General features: G+C 44.2%; 1 protein-coding gene across 2 annotated transcripts; it reads left to right on the top strand.

Moving 5' to 3' along the window:
* The first annotated feature begins 1938 nt into the window (after positions 1–1938).
* On the top strand, positions 1939–24020 carry LOC120375446 (transmembrane protein 45B-like). Of its 2 annotated transcripts, none has more exons than XM_039496087.1 (6): positions 1939–2074; positions 16231–16433; positions 17312–17524; positions 19112–19296; positions 20549–20694; positions 23289–24020. In XM_039496087.1, exons 2-6 carry the CDS (start codon positions 16250–16252, stop codon positions 23404–23406), a joined length of 846 nt encoding a protein of 281 aa, XP_039352021.1. In that variant the 5' UTR covers positions 1939–2074; positions 16231–16249; the 3' UTR covers positions 23407–24020. The 2 variants fall into 2 exon arrangements, with proteins under 2 accessions (XP_039352021.1, XP_039352020.1); XM_039496086.1 differs by lacking the exon at positions 1939–2074 and adding an exon at positions 2087–2382.
* Positions 24021–25271: the final 1251 nt, after the last annotated feature.

Raw genomic sequence — 25271 nt, 5'->3', positions numbered from 1 at the left:
ACATTTGTATTCACTGATACAATATGCATGAGACTCATGCAGAAAGCTTCCCCTACTGGTTTGAATGGTACCTATGTGTCAGAGTAGAAACAGCCAATGGGCTCGCATCTCACATTTTACAACATCACCTGTGTCAACAGTGTAAGATACCAAAAAGGAAGCTATTACATTTTAATAAACCCCTCCCTTCTTCTTGAAAAAGACGTGTGCGTGGGAAGGTGCCAGGCCTGTATTGAACTGAAAGTTCATTTATGGAATGACGCAGAAATATTTAAATTCCCTTACTGCATCTAAATGATAACGTCTACTTCCTTGCTACAAATTCCCTGAGGCAGGTAGTTTTTCTAGCAGTGATGCAGTATTTGCGTACTGATATTTGAAAGCAAATTACAGCTATGTCTGCCAGCACAAGGGTTTTCAAGTACCACTGTTACAAATAAGGATACTACTACTTACCTTTCTACCAAGGGTGTTGTGAGGGTTAATTATTTAACCTCTGTAAAGCATCTTGAGAGCCTGGAATGAAAGACTTTGTAAGTACACAGCATTATTATGAATGAACTCTGTTTTCTAGGATAGCTGGCCATTTATCTTTAACATAGTCTATAAGATCTTTTCAAAGTAACTTAGTGTCAAATATTACCCACTAGGAATTTAAACCCTTTTAGCTATATCTGTTTGTTCTCCACACAGATACAGTTTGCACTCCTTTGTAGCTTTCCTTTCAGTAAAGATCAGTCTTTGGTTTTAGCAATGGAGAACTTGAAACCCGAGGCATTTCCACAGTTTGAAGTCTCCAGTAATGCTTTGTTTATTCTCTTTTATGTCACCTCAATATTCCTGCTCCTAATCCATAAAGCACAATCATCTGCAAATAGAGTGACACCTACGCCAGGATTTATTCATTTTGGAAAATAATTTATCATAATGTTAAATAAGGTCAGGCTGTTAACACTTTCCTGTGGTGTACCATTTTTAATATTACTTTAATATAACTTTCCCAACTCTGATACCTTTTACTCAAAAATTCTCTAATCCAGCTATCCATCCTTCCTTTTATCCCTATTGTACCTATGCTTTCTTTATTGCACACCAAAGTGTTCACTGCTGTTCTGTACTCAGAATGATAGTGGTTTACATTCACTTTTGACTGGTGTAGATTTTTACACAAAGTACTGGGCAATTGTGAATCTGATCCAGTTCTCAAAGCTAAGGACCTCAAGGTAACCCATGTGGGAGCCTGATAATTCAGTCATTTGAATTATAAGAAAAGAAAATAGAGATTTAGGGTGAAATCCTGGTCCCATTGAAGTTAATAGCAAAACTCTCATTGAATTCAACTGTCCCAAGATTTCACCCTTATTTGTTTAGAAAAAATGCCATTTTTTAGTTAAAGAACGTGTGTCACAAAACCACAGACTCATGCGATAACTGAAAAGTAACAAAGCCTTTGAAGAAAATTAGATAGAAAATTAGAATGTCCAAGATATTAATGATTTAAAATACATGGCTGAAGTTTCAGAAGTTCAGGACCTCCCACTCTTCTTGCAATGGGATGCCTTGGAGCTCAGAATCACTGAGCATCGGGATTTGTACAGTGCTTTATAATGTAATAAAGCCAGGGTTTATTTCCACCGTCTCTTCTGTATTTTATTTTAAGTAAAAGGAATGTGACAGAAACTATATGACCATCACACAAAACTTGTGACCAGCGACTGGCCAGGCTGCATCCAGGCATAGAAAACAAAGCGCAAATCAGCATCACAGGAAGAGGCAATGCACAGGGGAGAATGTTAGAAGTGTAAATATTAGGAAATTGGGGGTAAAGGAAAATTCTCCCAGAATGTGAAATTAACCAGAAAGACTCCAACCATAGCACTAATTAAAAGCCGGGGCAGCCATTGATTAGAAGGTGTTTCTTTTTTTTCCTCCCCAGAGGTTTGGGCTAGAGAGAACGGGGCGGAGCCTTCCCTCCCTCACCTGTGCCCGCTTGCTCTGCGTCAGCCGCTCACCTGTATCCAGAGAGCGACAGGTGCGCTCGGGGCTGGCCGGAGCAGCAGTAAGTGGTCAGCAGGTAAAGTTCTTCTGCGGGTGAGCGGACTGAGAAGGGGAGCGCTAGGTGCTTGCAGGTTTTATGCTTCGTGTCTCGAGGCCACCCCCTGGATCAGGCTACCGGGGGCTGCAGAATGAAGACAGGGGGTCCCCTGGGCTGGGAGTTTTCTCCACGTTTAGAGGAGCGGAGCCGACCTCCTCTCTCTTATTCACCCACCCATGAGGGCCGCTCTCCGCTCTCTAAGCAGCCTGGGGTGGGTAGAAGCTACGGGTTACAGTTCCGTGAGCAGGAGGCTGTGTATCGCGGTGATGTGGGAAGCCTTTGCTAAGGTGAGTCTTATGCCACTGCCCTGCTCTTTCTACCCCCCGCCCCCAAGCCATAGCTTTCCCTCTGCAGGGCAGGGGATTCCCTCCCCTTGAATCCACCTCAGTGCCCCAGTCTCCAGCACAAGCCCCCTCCATCCTCCTCCTGGGGTTTCAGAAAGCAGCAAATAAAAGTTCAGGCACGATAATGCAGAGCCCTGGGGTGTGGTTCCTCTGATAGTGACTCTGCCTGTGTGCGTGGAGCCCTGCACTTCCTTCCTTCTCTACACACCGATGTCACGGAGGGGTCCCTGTTTCTGGGGAGTGTTTGGTTTGCTTTTGCTCTCGCCAACCTGGGGAGGTGGAAAGGTGACCACGCCGTGTATGTAGTGGTAACAAACTGACCAGGGAGCCTAGTGGTTAAAGATCCTGGAGCCTAGCAGCCAGGAGGGGCTTCAATTACTTACAAGAAGGAAACCTCTAAACAATGTTAGTCGGCTGCACTAAGGTACATCAGGCGAATGGCAATTGAAAGCAGGAGAGGAAAAGACCAACTCTCAATGATATTACAAGTAAAATGGTACTTTCTGTCCTTGGACTTGCAGAGGATCTTGCTCTGTCACTGAGCTAATGTAGCTTTATGAGTCACTTTCTTTAATTCTGATTCTTCTGCTCTGACTTCAACCAAACTAATGAGACAGAGCCCTTTCTTCTAAAACCTAGAAGAAAGTCTAGATGAGATCCATATGTTGTTGAGCTGCTGGCCTGAAATGCGTTAGCCTTCAGGCGTGCTCTCTGTAGCGTTGTCCAGAAATGTGCTTTATTTTTTTACGGTGAGTGAAAAATAAACAAATACTTCTGGAGTAAAGAACAGCAGCAAGATCAGAGTCCAGAAATAACTCTTATCAAAACTTGATACTAGTGACAGACTAAAGTCTAACAGGAACAATAAGGAAAGGAAAAAGTCATCCCTGTCATCTATTAAAATTGATAACAGATCTCATTTCTAGCACAAGGTACAACGTCTGATACAGAGTACAACCCTAACTATGCACTGATCTCAAATGCTTATGGAAGAAAATTGCTAACAGCCTAAATTTTTAGGGTAGCATCTATGAGCAGGCTGCATGAGTGCATCCCCTTCTTCCCTCCCCCCCGCCCCCAAAGTGACTTTCAGGCATTTTAAGTGCCAATTATATAATTAAATTTTGATTCATTAGGTCTTTTTGTAACCGAAGACTGGAAATTTTAGGAAGCAACTGTAGAATGAAGGAAAGTTGCTCCACCAGTCTTGCAGATTTTTTTATCAGCCTAATTTGTTTAAGTAATAACATAACTGTTCAAAACCATCACAATTCTCCCTAGGTGCAGCTGGAGGAAAGGGATATAAGAGAACCTGTGATTTAATAGCATGAAATTCTGCAAAGGGGAATTTTAGCCTGAATAGAGATCACTAACAAACAAGCAAATAGATTCCCAAGGAGAGAGGTTGAAGTGCTTATGATTATAGGTGCATGTGAGGCTTTGCAGACAAATAGGGCATCGTCCTGACAATCTAAATTTGATGTTGCGCAAGGAGGATTTGAAGACCGGTAATGGGTGAATGGGACAAGAGAAGGAAACAAGTTTAGGAACAACTTAAGTTTGTGTGAATAGTTTTCTCCACACATTTCTTGTTGGTTCCTTTTATCATCTTTTTGTTCTCTTTATAAGAGTTTGGGGGAGCTATTGTCACCATTTGCCTCTGTCTTCTCCCCCACATGTTGTTCCACTGCATGAAGGTCCGTTGGAAGCACCTTTCCCGCCTCCCCTCTAGAGCATCCAGGGATTTCCCTACACACACCCCCCCAGTGGTGATGTAAACCCCCCCCCCCGAATTTCCCCAACTCCCCACCCCCACCGGTCAACTAGTTACGTGCAGTGTTGCCAATTTAGTCATTGGTTGTGAATTTAAATTGGAATTGAAACATTAATACACACTTTTAAAAGCAGATACAGTGTATGATAAAATACTTGTACCTGAAAAAGTACAATAGGTTTGAAAAGTATGAATAAAGACTAGCTTCTTCACACAGCTATTGTTTTTTCTGACAAAGTTGGCACATTTGTTTTGGCAATGTTGGCCAGCCTTATAATTTCAAATAATTGTTTGTGAGGACTGAATGAGCTCTCCCCTGACAGCTAGTGATATTCCAGGGGAGGGTGGGGGAGGCTTCAGGACCAGACTGTATTTACATGAACACACCTACTCTGCCTAGGTATCCACTTCGGCAGCACAGCTCTGTCTGCTGATCAATTTTTGGCTGGTGTTGGGTTACAAATCACTTTAGTATTGAATGTGGGGGTCATGAAATGTTGTTATCCTTATTGTATGAGTGAAGGGCAGCAGAACTGTACTTAGCCTGCCCTGATTGAAGGGGTCACTCACGCTGCTTAATTTTTGCCAGGGCTCAGCCCTGGTACCTCTAGGCTTGGCAGTTCTTGCCACATCAGTTAGGAAAGTAAAAACCATGACTGAGCCCTGGCACCTCTTTCATTACAAATTAAGCACTGGTCACCCTCAAGTGAACTGCACTCGCAAAGCAAGGGGTTTGGATGGCAGGGGGAGGGGGTGAAGTACAAACTTTGCTCAGAGGAAAGTGTAACTCTAAACTCCTGTACAAACTGTAGAGGCCATCTACTCCAAATGGCACTAGTATGGGCTACAGAATCTTCCAAAGACATTTCAAAAGCTATACATTATAATGTATGTATTATATTCTGGATGAAAGAGTCCAAAAGGACTGAATGTCTTGGAAAATATAGAAGATACACTGGGACTGAAGTTCAAATTAGTCCAACCTGGGAAAACCCATTGGCTTTCTCATGAGCAATCCTTGGCTGTTGTCTTAAAATTACTGCAACTGTTGTTATTGGCTTTGGAAAGTATCTACCAAGATGGGACGCATCTAAGTAGTGAGGCTGGTGGACTACTTTTGCTACTAGGTTCAGAGAAGACCGTCGCCATTTTCTCTCTTGCAAGTCAACTGTTGAAACCACTTGGGTCATTAAACAATGCCATCCAGGCATCTGCTACAATATTAGTAGATCTCTGTCCAGCAATGGAAACTACACTTGAATCAATCAGAGAGAGATCCATTGAAAACATACTGGAAGAAGCAGAGACTTCAATTCAGAAGTTGACTAATTAGGGCACTTGTCTTCTTCATTTAAGGAGTCAGTATAAGAAGTGTTTAAGTCAGCTGAAAAAATAAAGTACACAGACTTGATTCTTACATCTCTACAACACCAACTTCTGGATTCTATCAACCTCTACGTAGCTTTTACAGATGCCTGTCTTATAAAACTCTCTGCCAGTTGAGTGGAGTGAGGCACTACCTGCAAGGGGCTGCCATGTGATCAGGACAGAATAGAGAATTTAAACACAGACTGGAATATCATGCAATGAACAAATGAAGATTTAACTTCAACTTCTTCTTTATCATCACTAGTGGTTCAACCAAATATTTGTGCTATTTTTTCTGGGATGAAAGAAGTAGGAATTCATCTTTTTTCTCCCACTCACAACAGCTACAGTTGTGTTCTTTTTCCTCATTGAATAGAATTTAGTGTTCTGAAAGAAGTTGCCTTCTGCGTAATCATGACCATATCATGAAGGACTGGAAGTACCGGAGCCATGAGAAGCCCCTAAAAACGAATGCACTGCATTCAAGAAGTTCATTAACAGAGTTGTGCAAAATTACAACAAGAAACTAAGAAATGTAGATATAGTGCTTCATAGTAGGCTTGTGTATACAACTTTAATTTGTGTGATGGTTTTAAAAACATGACTTAAATCTAATAAAATGGTCATGAACCATTTTTCAGTTTTTACTATGGTGCCATACAGCCCACCTGCACCCTAATGGTCTCACACCTCATCAGTTCTCACTCCTCCCCTGTATTTTTAAACACTTCCCCCTAATTTCAATTCCTGGGGGAAACACTGAGCACATCCCAGCCTATGAGGTTGCACTGTACTCTGGCAAAGAGAAACCAGATACTCGGTGAGAACATCTGGAGTATAGAAACCACATGGGGAAGGAAGGCTTCTTCTACCTCAGCTGCCCTAGTGTTGCCACTCCCTGATGGCTGTGGGAAGAGAAGCAGTATTCTTCAGGGGCTGAAAGTAGGGAATAATACTGCACTGGTCACTAGGAGCTTGCAAAAAATGAACCACGTGAGCCTGCCATGTGTAGCTGCCTCTTATAAAGCAGAGGCCAAACTGAACTGGTTTGTGAGCTAGGTCCTTTTGCTGGAAGCTGCTATCTTTGCTCAAGAATGTTAGCTTTCATCTAACTTTTCAAATGCCATCTAGGAGTAACCCTTACAGTAATGTCTTCCAGAGCCTGCAACCAGCCTGGACCAACAGCCTCAAGAAGTGTGAAATGCTTCCACCCATCCCAATGGGTTATTAGCTCTGAGGACTGATGAGAATGTCCATGTCAGCATTAATTACTTCACTGTAGCTCAAAGTGTGTAAAAAAATCAGTAGGATGATCCCATTACCAAGCTCTGTGGTGTGTGGTATGTTACCTCTCCCGTGGGTGCAACTTGGTTTATGAATGGAGCTTGGGGGGGAAGTGACACTACTCTTTTCCAGTTGACTAGTCATCCAGTGAGTTGTTCATAAACACATGAACAAAAAATAACTCCTTCAACCGGCACAGGTTATTGACCATTAGTCCTATAGAATGTCTGACTCATCATAGAGTTTAAGGCCAAAAGGGACCACCAGTTCATCTAGGCCTCCTGTACATCACAGGCCACCAACATCAACCAGCACCTGCACATTAAACTCAACCACTGAAACTAGGCCGAAGTATTACAGCCCACCGAAGCCTAAACTATTACGTGCAACAGGCAGAGAGTAGGAGGGACCGAGGCGCACCAGTGCCCAACGTCATTAAGTGAGATGTACCCAGATGATTCTGGCAAGTGACCTGCTGCAGAGGAAGGTGGGTTTTTTGTTTTTGTTTTAAAAGTTCACTGCCAGTATGACTTGGGGGAAAAATTCCTTCCCAACCCCACATATGGTGATCAGTTAGACCCCAAGTATGTAAGCAAGAACAAACCAGCCAATCACCTGAGAGGGAGAGCTCTGTCTCCTCTCCAGCTGTTGCTATTCCTAATGCTTTAGAGAAAGGAGGTTGGTGGGTTTTTGTTTTTGTTTTTTTGTTAAATCCCAGAATACAGTGGAGAGAGGGAATCTCTTCCTGACCTCTGCCTCTGGCTGGCTGAAACCATGAGCTCTTAGGAACATAAGACAAAAATGGGAAGTGAACCCCAGGGCTGTTGAGCCCTGCCCCCTATCATCACATGCAACCCTGTCATGCAATTGCACTCAAATTTTTCCAGCATGTAAATAATAAAAGTGTACTCACTGCTGGGGGCAGAAAAAAGGCAAGCAGCTCTCATATAAAAGGGATTTCGTTCTTTTTCTGTTTAAGCTGCTGACAATTAATCACCGGTAATAGAGGTCACTGCCATCTGCATGGCTTCAAATGATGCACCTACAGAAATCCAAACTTTTTCCTTTTTATTTCTCATCTTTCCCACCCACCTTTTGAACAAGTTTGTAGGTAAAGAAGGGTTTTGGAAATCATACCCTTGCTCCTAATAAAGCACTTGCCTGAGGGGAATGAAATTGTGAGAGAATGGGAAACTTTGTTGAGCTTTGAGCACTCCTAATAGATTAAAGGCTCTTTAGTTAAACATTCCAGATGTATTTCAGAACTAGAACCAGGAGTGAATAGTGTAATGCCCCCCTGAATCAATTCTATAAAGACTGAACAAGATCTAAATATAAATAGAGAAACCTTGAGGACCCCACACTATCTGACCAGATAAGTGAACTGGCTCATTTGTCCAATTACATGGCCGGATCCGTTAGTAACAAGTCTAATTACTGTATGTTTGGAACAGATGTGAACAGCGCAGTATCGCTATACACATTCAGGTGAGCAGTAGGTGAAATAGTCCATTAACACCTAGGGTTGGCTGGCTTTACTTTAGAAGCTGAATCAAACTGGGTGTTTGTTGCCAAGAGACGCACTTGCACCAAGAGTGGCAGGACTGACACAAATCCTGTCTGAGACTTTCCTGCAGCTTTTGCTAGTGAAATGTATGAGTGAGCTAAATTCATGTTGAGATTAGAAGACTCCCTGTAATTCACTTGAATTAAGGGCCCAGCAGTCCCTTTAAGACTGTTACAATGATCCTTCTAACACCATGTACGCACGCAAGAGCCATAGGCACTGTTCTCAAACCCCACATGGTATCATCACCACCAGTGTAGTTCTTATGTAGTGCATGGTCAGTGTGTGAACCTACGTGCATCATCTGAGTGAGATGGGAGGGTGCAGAATGGGTGTCTGAGCAGTTTGCTATAGTGGCGTACTGGACTTTGGACTTTCACTGCACACCACCAGGAACCAGACAGATTGTGCAAGATGAAGTGTTATTGACAGGGTAAAAGAAACCGATTCAGGGAGGATAGGTGCATTGGGCCAGTAAAGCAGATGAGACCCTTGGAAAGCTCCAGAGGCTCCAAACTTGGCCATGAAGAGGTCCTCTGAGGCAGTTCTGGTGAAGCGGAAGAAGCAGAGAGAAGCCTAATGACCCTGGGGAAAGCTGAAGCTGCTGCATGACAGCAGCAGCAGAGGCAGCGCTGGGCGGGAGAAGGGTCTGCATTTCACTAAATGGCAGGAGAAGGGTGGGGGAGACAAAAGATGAGATGTTTGCCTGGGTGATCCATCTTGAGATGGGAGGAGTGTTCCAAAGTGAGCAGGAATGTGGATTGAAATGGAAGGTGGAGGGGGCCAGAGGGATCAAGGTGTCAGGAGAGGGGAGGTAAAGCAGATGGGCAGAATTGGGGCAATTGGCTCTGGTGGTGGCGGGGGGGGGCGGGGTGGAATGTAGGACTGAGTAGCAGGGCAATGAGATGGGGAAGGGCAGAAAAGGTGGAACTAAGGTAACTGGACAGCAAGTGTGAAAAATCAGGACAGAGGGTGAGGCGCTAATAGGAGCCTATATAAGAGAGAGACCCCAAAATTGGGACAGTCCCTATAAAATTGGGACATCTGGTCACCCTAAGTGGAACTGGTGGTGGGAATAAGAAAGAGGGAGGGGGAAGTGCAGGGAGCAGGAAGAGACTCCACCAGAAGAGGTGCATTCAGAAGTAGGGGTGAGCAGCTGCTGGCTATGTCCAGACACTGCTAATTCTTGGGAGAACAGGGAACTGGCAACAGCCCAAGAAACAAACTGAGCTGTGAAAGTGATCAGAATAGAAGCCCCAGGTCAATGATTAAGGCAACTAATAGAGTGATACTGTAATAAACAGGCAATAGTGCAAAGTACGGTAATTAAAGTGAGTGGAGAATCGGGTATGCTATGGAACAAGCAGGTGAACTGAGTAATGGAGTAAGCAGGAAGTCAGGTAAGGGCAAGGCAATTTCTGAAAAAGCAGCCTCTAACTGTGGGTGCCCAGGTTGAGATGCCTTGGGCCTGTTTCTCAGAAGATACTGAGCACCCACAACTCCATCTGAAGTCGTTGGGCTCTTTTCGCTAATGTCTAATGTGGTAGCGCCAAGGACCCCAGACAAGGACTGGGGCTCTGAACTTGGGACTTTACAAACAAACAACTCAGACCATGGAGCACTAGGATTTAGACAATAGGCAAACGGTGAATGACGAGAAAAAGGACAAGGTACCAGCAGAGACAAGTGCATTCAGGCATTCCCAGTGGTTACATATTCCAGACAGGTTACTGTGCCCTATTCCCTGCTCCAAAGTAATCAGAGCAAAGGCACTGCCCAGAAATGCTTGAGACAGCCTATTGCTCTTTTGTGCTCACCTGAGTCTCTATTGACATTGGCACACAAACATTGCAAGCAGTTCTGCGCTGTGCAGGATGGGTCAGGGCACATGATCATTCTATTAGTCTCAGGGTGGGTCAGTCACATGGGGAAACATTAGTCCTCTCTTAGTGTGCTTAAAAATACATTGAAGATAATTTTCTACTCTCCTACAAATGCATTTTGATTGTGAAATGGGTTGTGCACAGTATGTCCAACAGGGCAAAAGGTATGGCCTTAATTTACCATGCCCTGATGAGTCTGTGCATCTATTAATTATGATGAATATTCTGGCAGCTCCTATTTTATGGGGCACACCTTTAATTGCCATTTAAATGTCTTTTTTAATAGTACAGCTGCTAGAGCTCTCATACAGGCTTACTGTGTGGCCCGCTATTCACCCAGAAATCTTATCTTTTCAGCCATCTCCATAGTGTATATGAATGTGGCCTCTTTATAGCAATTTGGGTAGGTGGTTGGTGTGTCTCCAAGGAAATAAGGTGTCTATTACATAAAACTGTTGGATTGTACCAATACTGCTGGTTAAGGACTCTCTGTTTGGCTCATTAAACACAGAAGGCAAATGTGCTCATTTGACAATAATCTCTCCCGTTCAGCCATGGAGTGAGGCAGAGGCTTTTGTTACTTGTAACAGCTGGCCACAACATTGCTGTCAAATATGCTAGAAAATAGTATTTTATTGTATGGGCTAGTTCCATTCTAGGAGTAAATATCCTCTCATAAGAGCTACTTGCAGGGATAGTAATATATCTTTACTGGTAGCTCCTATCTCATGGTTTTGTAGGAAAGGAGCCCAGGACCTCAGCAATGGAAGCAAAGTCCTCTACCTCTTCAGTTGAAGAAGTAACTGTACAAGTAACAGTCAGAAAACTAGAGGAAGCACTGAACAATGCTCATAACACTCAAGGCTTGTCTACATGAGAAAGTGACACTGGTTTAACTGAAGGTGATAATTTAAACCAGTGCAAGGCTCTATGTCAATGCTTTTAGTTTGGTTTAAGGGTGGCTTATTTTGCTTTATCTTAAGTTGATTGGAGACACGTTTAAGTTCAACTGAAAGAAGCGTCAACATAGGGATTTGCACTAGTTTTGTGGTATTAAGGGCTGGGCCTTTAAGGGCTGAGCTTTCCAGAAAGATAATCTAGACAGGGTGCTGTGAAGCTCTTGGTCACCTCAGTTGGAGTACTGTGTCCAATTCTGGGTGCACACTTTAGAAAAGATGTGAACAAATTGGAGAGAGTCCAGAAAAGAGCAATGAAAATGATAAAAGGTTTAGAAAACCTGACCTAGGAGGAAAGATTTTAAAAACCTAGGATCCTCAGTCATGAACCAGGACCCCATTGTGCCAGGTGCTGTACAAACATGGAACAAAAAGATGGCCCCTGCCCCTGTTGAGTAGTGGAGTGGGAAGGGCCCTAAAATGTGAGGACCTTGAGTCCTCTGCTGGTGCTTAGAGCTCTCTGCACAGAGGGTCTGTTTCTCTGCACTGCCTCCTAGGCCCCACTATCCAGCTCCGTAGCACCACAGCTCTGATGGAGCCAAGCTCCTGGGAACTTTCCAGTCAGTGCCTTGGTGAGCACCAACCTAATACTGACGGTATTTTGTGTGAAATCTCTGTGGAGTTGGTAAGCTGAGGGGATGGGGATGGGGATGGCAAGTTGTAAGGTCAGATCCAGCTCTGCAGTTCAGCCCCATCTCATCATCACCTGCTATTTAAATAAACTAATTCAAAGTAGCAAGAGATATGGCTGCTGCTTACTATTAAATGTACGTCTGTTTTACAGAGCGAGAGAGACTAATAAACAGACGAGAAACATTTTGGTGCACTGAGTTTCAGCTTCAGCTATTAATTAAAAAAGCCTAATTGATCATCCTGGCACAACTGACCAGTAATTATGCCAGATGGTCTTCCTGACATATGCTCAAGGCTACATCAAATAGCTAACAGTTTCTTCACCTTGTTAAGCAAACTAGCAAAAGGCAAACAGGAACAATCTGTGTTTAATTGCTACAATTCTCCTAGGAAACCAATCCCCTGACTCACCTAAGTAACTAGATGTGCGTGTGCTCTGTGACTAAGTGACACACTGGGACTCTCAACCTGCTGTTCTCTGTGTTAACAGGTGAAAAGTTCATTCTGTGATATCGAAACTCTGGTGCTATATAACACAGCATACAACATGGTCATACATTAGAGTAAAAAGAACAGGAGTACTTGTGGCACCTTAGAGACTAACAAATTTGTTAGTCTCTAAGGTGCCACAAGTACTCCTGTTCTTTTTGTGGATACAGACTAACACGGCTGCTACTCTGAAACCATACATTAGAGCAGGGGTAGGCAACCTATGGCATGCGTGCCGAAGGCAGCACGCGAGCTGATTTTCAGTGGCACTCACTCTGCCCGGGTCCTGGCCACCGGTCCGGGGGGCTCTGCATTTTAATTTAATTTTAAATGAAGCTTCTTAAACATTTTGAAACCCTATTAACTTTCCATACAACAATAGTTTAGTTATATATTATAGACTTCTAGAAAGAGACCTTCTAAAAATGTATTACTGGCATGAGAAACCTTAAATTAGAGTGAATAAATGAAGACTCGGTACAGCGCTTCTGAAAGGTTGCTGACCCCTGCATTAGAGTGTCACCCAAGATCTGTAACTGTATTATCCTTCCTGTCACTCTGTATAAACTGAGGGATCTGTTTTACACCTCTCTTTTCTTCATCCCTAAGGCCTACTGTACTTCATCCTGTCTTCTGAAATCCTCTTTCCCGCCCCCCTCTGTTTTTATAACCCCAACCCTTGTCCATCTCTTGCTTTGACTGCTGCAACTGCCTCTTCTCTGGACTCTCCACATCTCATCTTGTGCCCACTCGAGTCTATCCAAAATGCTGCTGTCAAAATCATCTCTCTCCCCACTCCATGTCGCCTTCTCCCCCCAGATGCTCAGACTGCTGGTCTCTCTTTGCATCTCTTCGCTGTCTTCCACTCATGCAGCAAGTTCAGACTTGCCTTTATCTTAAAGAACAGTCACCTTCCTATTCACAACTTTGCTCTCATTCTTCTTCTGTTCCTAACCAATCTCTTATAAAAGTGCTTGCTTAGATGGAACTGTAACTGCGGGTTATATACTGGTCATAGCATTTGGAGAAAAAGAAAAGAGCAGATGCTGGCCTGGTTTGGCAGTCTGGCTTGCTGGGGATATCACAGTGCCAATCCAGGGAGCTGTGCAGTCTTAAAATGTTTTGTCAGGAGTCAGTGAGACTCGGGTCTCTGCCCCAGAGAGATGATGGCTGGGAGCGGGAAACTTTAAGCGGGAAGCCTCACGGGACAGTGGAGGGGGAATGCTGATGCATTTGCCCTGAAACTGTGACAGAAGAGAGATACTAATTTTCCCCCTCCTTGTAACAGGTTTGGGATTATAAGTGACAGATGGGCTTCGTGAGCTGGTCTGGGTTGTGTGGAGGACCCAGGGTGACAGTTTTTGAAATACAGTAACCAGGCCAAATAAGAACTGATCTGTACCTTTTGGAAGATTTAATTTAAATGTGTAACTTCACCTCTGGGCTTCCTAGTTCCACTCATCAAGGACTAAGAGCCAATGAGGCCATTCTTGCAAGGGATCAGTCCAGCCTTGTTAATTCCCTTGGGTCTGCTGAGGCTCTGGACCATTTTGAAGTTCACCCATCAGCAGGAGGAGTTGGTGGCCACTGCTGCTTTTTTTTTTTTTTATACAAAGGGACCCATCTCTGTATCTTCCCCATAGGCTCTTTCTACTCAGGCTGCTTTCAGCCAGCATCTGCCAGCCCTGTACTCCCACTGGCATCTGGCAGATCTTCATGTCTCTTTGTGGCCACTGATTATTCCAGGGAGCCAATAAAAGCAGGTATGTCAGGATGGCCTCGTTGCCGTGCTGAGGTCAATGTCAAACGCCTCCAGGGCAGGCTGTGGGCAGTTTGTGAAATGAGCCACTCCCATGTAGTATTCACCTTTGTGCTCCCACCCTGGATGGAGGCAGAGGGAAGGAACAGTGGATTAATCTCATACCCTGCTTGCACCATAGGTGGCATTTCTCAGAGCTCCATCATTGTCACATCTGTCTGCCGTTGTGTAACATCTGTTCCTTCCTTCCATGTAAAGACCCGCGCTGTCCCCTCAGTTTAGATAATTTACTTAACAGAAGTCCTAGGTGGTTTATTTCCAGTAGTAAATCGTTGCGGTCAATCTGCAGCTTGTACATTACAAGACCCAAGGAAACCGATGAGTCTTGCAATGTACCTTGAAGGATGCAAGATTCAGGCTCAGCTTGCTCTCTGGTGTCAGCAGCTTCAACAGTTTTGGGGCCTTTGCTGAGAAAGTTAGTTAGTTGGAGCCCAGGCTCCATCAGCTGTATTACTGCATTGAACTAAGTGGCCATGGTGGGGTGTGACTAGACAGAGATACTCCCTGACACAACCAGGTCTTTCTAGCCAATTTAGAGCTCTACAGATAAGGGCAAAAGCTTGAAATGGACCTGGAATTGGATCAGCAGCCAACACAAAGCATGGAGCACTGAAGACATGAACTCAGGTCTCTGTTTAGATTGCTGGTGGACTGCTTCCTTGCAACCTTTCCAGAAATTGCTCACCAGTTCCAGAGTATGTGTAAGGTCATTTGTGCAGCATGGGGCTAGCCTTGTCTGTCAGCCACCCACCCAGTGAGTCATTCCCCAATGTTCCTTCCTTCTCCCACCCTCCTAGCTAGGTCTGTGCCACTCCACCCAAAGGGCAGGGGGAGCACAACGCTGGCTGGCGAAGGTGGGTCAGATTTCAGCATGAAGCAGATATTTGGCCAGCATTCATGCCATTGGCTAGAGTTACAGTGATATGTATGTATTGTTATTTGCAAAAGCCACAAACTGGATCAGAGGCAGTGGGTTTGGAGGAATATGTTTTCCGGAAGGGTTTATTGCCAATGAATGCATTGTCATGCTTTTCTTACCCCAGCGCATTTCCTTTTTGAAGCTTTTGCAGATCTGCCACAGTACCCTACTAATTTGGCCGCTCCATCCTAGAGCTTCGTCCTTGCCTGCAACCATCCTTCAAAATAGACTTCAAGAACTAATGTCAAGTTCAAACACAGACCAGCGAAATGATGAAATGCTTCTCTTGTCCTTAGGGCACAATACAGTGGGGAGTGACATCATTGCCTGCCAGGCAGTTTGGATGTGCTGTGGATTCCCATGACTACCAGCAAGATAGCTGGTTTCAACTTCTTGCATGCTTTGTCTTCTTGCAGTGATGCACTTGCTCCATCACCCGCACCACAAAGATTAGAAGCTTGTCTGGATCTGTACAGTGCTTTGCAGTCCACACTTATTCAGAGCTCATTGGTCTGATATACCTGGTGGAACCTCTAGATAGCTTCATGCTAATCTCTGCCCATGCTACATGTATAGAAGGTTCATTCTAACTGTTTTGTTTTGTTTTTAATGCTTCCTCTGAAGGGATATTACTCAGTTTCAAAGGGGATTCTTTTCATCTGGGTTCCAGAGTCACAGGGTCAGAAATCACTCTGCAAATGGTTCTGCGTCACTGACCATGATATACAGTGTGCGACTGGTATCTTGGTAAAGATTAGCCTAGTTCTGGTAGCTGAGCCAGAGGGAGGCACTCTTTTCTTCTTCGGGAGGGGCACTGCTGGCAGGGCATGGGGTTACTGTTTAGTGACTATGCTTGGTTGGGGAATCTGCTTAACGTATCTGCCATGCCACTGCCTCTTAAAATGACAATGTGAAAAGCAAATATTTGGGTTGTAAAATGATCTTGAAATAAATGTGAAAAAACTTTGTTTTTGTACTCTTCGCAGAGCTCTCTTCCTGAGCTAACCGTGGTCATGCCCCATGGGCAAGGCTTATTTGCATTGTTAGGGAGATTGTAAAAGCCCTTCTTTCAATGGCCTTTTATTTCCTTGCCTTTTAGCGCCAGCAGGTAGAACAAGATGGCAAATTTCAAAGGTCATGCTCTCCCAGGCAGCTTCTTCCTGCTCTTTGGCCTCTGGTGGTCTGTGAAATACCCCCTGAGGTACTTCAACGAGAAGGTGGATAAAAAGTCCCGTAGAAACCACAGTTACCAACGCTTGGATGTCATTGAAGGAGCAGCCAAAATCATCTTTGCCCTGATAGGTAAGGATTAGAACACTGAGCATCCCCAACCACCCAAGACTATTCACCATGCTATCATTATTGTCTTAGTGTAGAAACTTTGACCTTTTCACCCACCCTACAGCCCCTTAATTTTTACCCTTACTTTTGATGAAATTATCCTACATGTACAATATTATAAACATGGTCCAATGAACTGCACACCACCAAGTGTCTCCAATGGGTGACATGAAGCATAAGAACATAAGCACGGCCATGCTGGGTCACAACAAAGATCCATCTAGCCCGGTATCCTGTCTTCTGACAGTGGCCAATGCCAGGTGCCCAAGAACAGGTAATCATCAAGTGATCCATCTCCTCTTGCCCACTCCCAGCTTCTGGCAAACAGAGACAAACTCTACCAGGGCTTTTTCATTCTCTCCAGCCTGGAGAATGTTTTGTCTTCAAATCTGTTCCTCATAGACATTGCCAGACTGGATCAGACTGTGGGTCCATCTTGTCCAGTGTCCTGTCTCTAACAATAGCCAGAACCAGATGCGCCACAGAATAGTGCAAGAACTCTGCAGTAGGCAGATGTGGAATAATATGACCCCAAGATAGGTCTCACCTTGGTCTCTAATAGAGGTTAGTTTAAGCTGTAAAGCACAAACTTGAATCTCCCTTCCAAAAATTTTATTGTCACTAATTATGACAACTGGATGTTCATATAAATATCCATTTCCTTTTTTAATTTTGTTACATTCTTGTTCTTAGTGATTTCCTCTGGCAATGAGTTCCACAGTCTAATCACTCATGTGAAAAAGTATTTCCTTTTCTTGGTTTTGGATTTCCCTCTTTTTTTTAATTTCCTCCTTTTAAAAAAAAATAGGACATGTAACCCTCTATTTGTCTCTGTCCAGGGATGCTCGCTGAGCAGTTTGTCCCCGATGGCCCCCACTTGTATCTCTACAGTGGTGAGAAACGCAGCTGGGTGAAGTTGATGAACTGGCAGCACACGACCATGTACCTGTTCTATGGACTCTCGGGGGTGGTGGATGTGCTCACTTACTCCCCGCTCAAGTTGCCCCTGGGACTGGATCGCCTCATGCTGTCTGTGGCTGTGTTTGTTGAAGGTTAGTAGCCTGGTGGCAAATGGCTAGGGCTGAGATTCCCAAAGCTGCTCAGAGGATTTCGACAGATACCCATTGAACCTAATGGGAGTTGGGGATATAGATATACTAGACAGCTTTGAAAGTCTACCACTAGGATGATAACTAGATTGTAAAACCTGCTAATGTGCTGAGGAAAAAACAGTTAAGAGACTGGAGAAACTACACAAAAAATCACTGGAATAAACTCTGTTAATTGGGTTCTGAAATGGCTGGAAACATCTCAAGATGTTGCTGGAAGCAGCTGGGTTCAGGAAGAAAGTTTGGGGATATCATAGATACGAAACACAGGAAGTATCATGAAAGAAGGATTAATGAGTTGCCAAGAGACACAGGATCTTGCCAAGTTCTGAACCTCAGCAAAATTGGGGTGCACTGGGGCATGGGATGTTACTTAAAGTCCACCTCTAATGAGACGTGAAGGGCAGCCACCACATCTAAATCAGAGGAGGCCTCAATCTGGCTTTACTGTACCAGAACTTTTTTCTGCAGTGAAAGGGAATTTCTTTGTGTCTCTGACTATGAGGAGGTTTGAAGACCACAGGAGATTTCAGGTTTCCTAGCTGAATTCACATCAGATGGAAGTAGATAGATAGAGTTGAATACTGAAACCGTTAAGTGGCTATAGAGCTGGGATCAGGATGTGTCACACTATTATCACAACAGGGAGCGGGCCAGTCACTTCTTGCACTGTCACGAGAGCGAGGGCCTGTCTGATGCCCAGCAATGAACATCAGGCAGGTGAGCTCTTTGTGTGGAGATAAGGGAGTATAATGTAACTGACACAGATAAAGCTAAAGATCCTGCCATTATTTCAAGAGCAACTGCCTCATGATTACTAACAGGCTTTAAAATCATACAATACTTGCCATAGGCTGGCATGGATTCCTCAGATGACAATGGCTTTGTGGTATGAAGCAGCAGGCTGAAGTCCCTTGTTACCGTAAACATCTGGTAGATGCTACTCTTGCCTCACATCTATAGAGCTTTGTCCTTGTGTCATGCGTACCCCTAGAGAGCAATTAATTCCACTGTAGGCAGCATAGCTCTTGCCTGCTTTCATTTCACCTGTCAAATCTAAGTGGCCAATGCACTGGCTTCAAATCAACACATCGTGAATACCATTCTCTGTTCTTGGCTCAGTTAATATGTTAAGATTTCTTTTTACCTGCCAGTGCCATAAACTCACATGTGTGCCCATGCACATGTGTGCAGTGGGAGTGGGGGGGACAGCGGGCTTTGCTGCAGAGATCTGCAGCTGAAACCTATTAGGATCTGGCTCACACATCACCAGCAAGACTATCACAGGATGGGGACCTGGATTCTATTTCCAGTCTGCCACTGCTCTCCTGGGTGACCATGGGCAAATTGCTTCACTTCCATGTGCTTCAGTTTCCCCATCTGTAAAATGGAGATAATGGAATGGTGCTGGCCTCCTTTTGCCAAGCACTTTGAGATTGATTGATTGATTTATTGTATGAAAACTGCAATGCAAAATCTATATGTTCCTTACTAACAATGCCGCTCTGAATTTGGTATGAATTTCGACAGGTTTTCTCTTTTATTATCACGTCCTTCACCGCCCCATGCTAGATATGCACATCCACTCCCTGCTGCTCATCGCCGTGTTCGGCGGGGCCTTCAGCATCCTGCTGGAAGTCTTCCTCCGTGACAACATTGTCTTGGAGCTCTTCAGGACTAGCCTTGCCATCCTGCAGGGAACCTGGTTCTGGCAGGTCAGTTCTGGTTCAACACCTTCAGCTTTGTTCTAGAACTAGGCGTTGGGGGTGGGGAAATGGGGTGTGGGGGAGGGATGTACATCACTGTACATACAAATCAGTTGTCATTAAAGGATTATCTTTCCGGGTTTACTTGGTAAATGCTTCAAAACCCATCTATGAACAATTGTCCTGGAAACCTACTAGTCCCAGGTCCTTTACTATGTCCACTGATCATAAAATAACTGATTTTCTTTGTTCACTTGTTCTTTTTAAATAAAAAGAGAGAGAAAAATTACTTGCTGTGATCAAGACTTTTTGCCATGCTCTCCTAGGAGCGTGACCAGTTGTCCTGATTTTATAAGGACAGTCCCGATTTTGGGGTCTCTTTCTTATATAGGCTCCTATTATCCTCCACCCTCTCTCCCGATTTTTTCACACTTGCTGTCTGGTCACCCTATCTCCTAGCCATATACTATAGCTATTGTTCCTTCATGTTTTTTGCACATCATGAGCCCCCCCCCCTTTTAGTTTAGTGGGAAGAAATAGCCGTTCTAGAACTGTATGTGGATTAAGTAACTGCCGTGTGGTATGCTAATGAATTTCAGATGCATGTTATGGAAACTCCCCTAAGGATGGTTCAGCATCAACAGTACCAAAGGATTGAATATGTATCTTTAGAACTAAATAGAACACAAGATAATTGGTCATGTTCTCTTTCTTCATGTGTAACTGCTCCCTTCACTTTGATTCAAGATAGGGAACCTCCTTTCTAATAGAATCAAATGTAAAACAAAAGTTTGCCAAGCAGTTCTAGTAAGCTGGTTAATTGATAAGGATGGTGATTTGATAGTGAGCCCAGAGCTTTCTGCTTCCCAATGTGGCATTTATTGCTATACACGCTTTTCTTTGGTGATCTTCACCATAGTGTCTGAGCACCTTGGGCACCTTAACTTATCTTCACAATGCTCCTCAGAAATCAGGGAGTATTATCATCCCCCATTTTACCGATGGGGAAACCGAGGAACAAATATTTTGAGTGAGTTGCCCAAGGCCACATAGCAAGTTTGTGGCAAAGATGAGACTTGAACTCAGGTGTTCTGAGCTTGAACCACAAGTCCAGCCTTGTGCATGAGTGGGGGTCAGGCCACTCCATTAGTGAGTGAAGCATTATAATAATGAGGGTGAAGTAAAGCGATGTTAGAGGTTGGACAGTCAGGCATCCACTTTTTTTCCCCTCAAAGGTAACAAATCATTTTATTCTAACCAGATTGGGTTTGTGCTGTTCCCACCCCTGGGAGGCCCAGCCTGGGTTGAGGATGACCATGACAACATCATGTTTGTCACCATGTGCTTCTTCTGGCACTACGCAGCTGCTCTTCTCATCATGATTGCCAACTACGCTCTCACTTACTGGTATGTTAGCAGTGGGAGGGCAGGGGAAACGATAGGAGCATGATGCAGAATGGCTCATATCATGACCTGCAGTACAAAGCCATGGCTGAGTTACAGGCATCAAACGGCTTTAAATTTCAGGGCATGCCAAGAGGCGTATCCTTCACTTGCCAAATGCACAGATTCAAAGCAATGTCAGCAAGCCTCTAAGTTGCTTCTTGAAGTCCTAACCTTTTTTATTTCTTTGCACTTGGGTGCTGGCTGGCAATTGAAAGTGAAAGTTTAATTTTTAAAAAATGTATAAAAGAATCAACAGTCAAAATATTGCTGGAAATATGTAGCACTTGGCATTGCAATGTCGATTTCATTCTGAGGATTTCAAAGCACTTTAAAACAGCAATGAATTTAGATTCACAGCACCTTTGTCTAGAAGGCAGACCAAAATAGTGCCAACCCCAAATATCAAGAAATATAAAAAGTACTTAGACTCCTGAAAATGAGATTAACTTCAAAAATTCTCATTATTTAAACAAAAAAAAAGGCGGGGCGGTTCTTTTTAAGGCTTTCTGACTTCTGAGCTTTACTGGTACAACAGGGTGAGCTTTCCATGCTACCAGGAGGGCTATCCATCTGTCTTAAATATTTGTCAGGCCCCAGCACTGTAATACATGAGTGCCACACAGTCTGTCTTTAACCGGACAATGCTCCGGTGAGATAGGGAAGTACTTTCATCTCCATTTTTACAGATGGGGAACTGATGCACAGAGAAACTTGAGTTGTCCAAAGTGTCACAGTCTAGAAACTTTTTTTTTTTAAATAAAAGATGGGAATCTCATATATTAACTCCAGCAGCTGGGATTTAAAGAAAAACATGAATTATCACAAGACCTGTGATAAAATCATGAGAGTTGACAACACTGCGAAACAGCCACAAGAGATTAAGGGGTATATATTTTTTTCCAGCCTAGTTGACACCTGTCTTCCCTTTTTGCAGCTGCTATTTGGAGCTATATTTTTATTCCTACAAAATGGGGCTAGATTTGTAACGGTATATTGGTGCCTAAAGTTGCAGATAGGTGTCTAAGTGTCTTTAAAAATCCTGTTAGGTGCCTATCAGCATCTGTAGGTCCCTAAATATCTTTAAAATATGCCCAAGTGAACTATCTAAACCTCAGATTTGTGCCTGCACTCGAATACTTAAAGATCCGGAATACTCCAATTTGGGTCCGCAGCTCAATACTGGGAGCACAAAAGTGAGTTTAAACTTGTGCCTGCGACAGAAGGAACATCTTCCTGAAAACTTACCCCTAAATGAGGTGTCCGCTGTCGCACTCAACATCTGTGGCTGAGCTCTGTAATAGAAACACGATCTCCTGACTTCCAGCCCGGGAGCATTCTTCCTCCCGTGTCTCACCATACACACAGAGAAATATTTCACTGTATCACAGATGACGTGACCATATCCCATCTGTACTTATGTATAGAATATGGTATCCCGCTAATGGCTGCACCAAGCTAACGCAGCCACACTGGACAAGCCCATTTGTCTGAGCATCTTGCACTTGCACAGCCCACCTTGCAATGGCTACATTAAATGCAGCGTTTGGAATGTGCAACTGTGATGCTCCCCGGGGATATCCAGGGCTGTGTGGCACCTTGCCACCACCTGCCCTTAGCACGAGGCAGCCTTGTCAGTTCCCTGAAACCATCAGCCTCTGACAGCACAAGCACTGCCACTCAGATGTCGCTTTCTCTGTACAGGTTAGCGATAGGCACACATGCCAACCCCTTTGCAGGGAATGACCCAAGGATCTGCTACAGAATTACCAGGCCTGCTATTCCAGCCCCATGCAATGCCTGTAATTCCACTGCAGCCCCTGGATAGTTGGCATTAGGAGACTGATCGATTTCAAGGCAAGAATGGACCATTGTGATCATCTGGTCTGCCCCACCTGTATAACACAGGCCACAGAACTACCTAAAATAACGCCTAGGGCACTCTGGGGCGGGAGGGAGTCTTCCTTTGGAGGCCACTCTCCAGGAGCATCAAACAAGGAGCTCGCTAGGGTGAGAGGTGAAATCTGCCTATACAGCACTTGGTGGGGGGTGTCATTCCAGGATAGATGGGGGGTGGGGGATCTCTTCCTCCTGGGCACAGGGTAAGGTGCTTCTTATAGAGAGGTGACACACCTTATACAGCCTCCATCTCCCTATATGGGGCCTCATATTATAGTCCATCACACAGGGGGCTGGGGTCTTTCTGGAGGTTGAGGCTCAGTGCCAGAAAGTCTCTTCTGGCTGGTGGGGTCCCTTTCGACAGGGAATGGATTCGGGAAAGGGGGGTTGCTGCTCACCGGTGTTCATGCAGCTCAGCCAGGCTTCGCCTTCATTCCTCCTCAGTGCCTGTTTTGTGGGTCACAGCATGTGGAAAACCTGATGCAGGGGAGAGTAGAGAAATGATTCAACATCACAGAATAATACAAACCACTGCAACCCATGCAAGCAAATTCTTACCCATGTGTGTAATCCTGCCACCCTAAGATTAGTGGCCTTCAGGGCAGCACTGGTGGGCGGGGGTTTCAGTAACCATAACTATTATTGTTTGTGTGTTACAGCTGCATCCGAAGATGTAAGAGAGACACTGGAGAAATAGATATTGGACTTGGGGTTCGGAAGCAGAAAAGTGACACAAGCTCTCGTGTTTCCCTCTTAAATGGATCGGATGAGGAATGACGACAGTGCACCTTGGCTGATATCTCTTATTTCCTAAAGATTATGAGAATCAATGTTTTTTAATCCTAGTAATATTTATATTGGAATATCAAGAAGGAAAATCCTGCAATTTTACTGCTGAACAGTATGGACAGACTCAAGATGTGATCTCTGCTCTCCTTCGGTAAATTCCCTGAAGCCCTTTGGATCTGAAATGGGTGCATAATGTTCTACTTCTGAGCAATTTTATTTAATGGCAAAATCAAATGCAGAAATTCAAATGTCAGGACAGTTTGGCTTTTGGGATCTCAGGTCTATGTTGTCTCCATAGTGATGGACCAGAGCCTGCCAGTCATATTTTCTGAGTGAATTGAGGGCTGACCTGTGATAGTCGAAGTTGGAGAAACCTGCAGACTGGGCTTCAATAACTCTAGTGATACCTTGTGGAGTGAAGGATTCGGAAGGGTCACCCCAAGCAGGAAGAGCACAGGCCAATGCCAAAGAATGTGCAGTGTCATTGTTCAATTGTACGCTATTGAAATTTTGTACTACGTCTATCAACTTAAGTCTTTTTATACCTTTGAGGCAAGCCTTACAGAGACTGAAAATGATAAGAAATAAAAATACTACTTGACCAGGTGTCCATAATTCATCAGTTTATAACCTGAGTACTGCACAGCAGGTACTAAACATTACCTTCCTACTCTTTGGCCTGTCTATCTTCAGATTTTGTACTGCCGCCTATCACCAAAGTATAGAAAAGCCTCCCAGGTAAAGTAGATTGGAATAACAAAAGGTCACTAATGGATATCCCAGAGTCTGAGGCAATCTTAATGCAACTTCAGGTTTTTGACAGATGTAAACCATACTCCTAAAGGTTGGATAGGACAAATATGTGTGTCCCATCTCAGTGCTGCACAGGCTGATTTAGAGTCTAGCTGTCGTGCCCAATGAAGGTTGCTTTTGGGGACACGTTCCTCCTTCTCCTGCTTCTTAAATCCCATTCCTGATCTCAAGCAATGATTGATTGTGCAGGTTTTTTGTTTTGTTTTTTAAGATGCCATATAATCCCCTGAAAGGGCTTCTGAGCCAGGTCCCACTGCAGATATGGAGATATCCGGTCCAGTGCTGTAATGTCCACTCTGCTTGTGCCAGCCTGGTGGGTGGGGGTGCTGTGAAATCAGCTGTCTTCTGGGTTGCTGAGCAGTGAGTCCCTGTGGGTCTGTTCAGGCACTGCTGGGAAATCAGCTCTGTGATGCTGCTGGTCGGCTCTGACCCAGTTCAGTAAATTTACAGGTCACAGAATCTCCAGGTAGGGAATCCAGAGTAAAACTGAACCCTTGGACAGAGTCCCTGCTTGCTGAGATAGTGATCCTAGTCTCCAGGAAAAGGGTTCTGCCACCCTTCCTTCTTGAACTTGAGTTTTGTTGCCAAAACCAAAGTCCACTACTCATAAGGTCAGGGTGACCTGCTCCTGCCGAGGGATATACTGCACAATGCTTGTGTCCTTTAATGAATGCAGCAATAACCTTTTATTTATAAAATCAAAGCATAAGTTCCAACCACAGAAACAAAACTCACATGGAATTATGGGTAAGCAACATTATAATTAATGTAAATAATGATGTCAAGTATCAGAGGGGTAGCCGTGTTAGTCTGGATCTGTAAAAGCAGCAAAGAATCCTGTGGCACCTTATAGACTAACAGATGTTTTGCAGCATGAGCTTTCGTGGGTGAAAAGATTCTTTGCTGTAAATAATGATGGCTTTTCCCCTTCTCTAGAGGGAGCAGAGTTTCATCCCTCTGAATCTTCAGGCCCTGAGGCTTGCACTATTTTATTATTGGGGCATTTGTCTCTTATAATCTGACTTTTCTCTCACCTACCT

The sequence above is a fragment of the Mauremys reevesii genome, linkage group 12, assembly GCF_016161935.1.
Source record: "Mauremys reevesii isolate NIE-2019 linkage group 12, ASM1616193v1, whole genome shotgun sequence".
Lineage (NCBI taxonomy): Eukaryota > Metazoa > Chordata > Testudines > Geoemydidae > Mauremys > Mauremys reevesii.
This window is presented reverse-complemented; position numbering and strand designations above follow the sequence as displayed.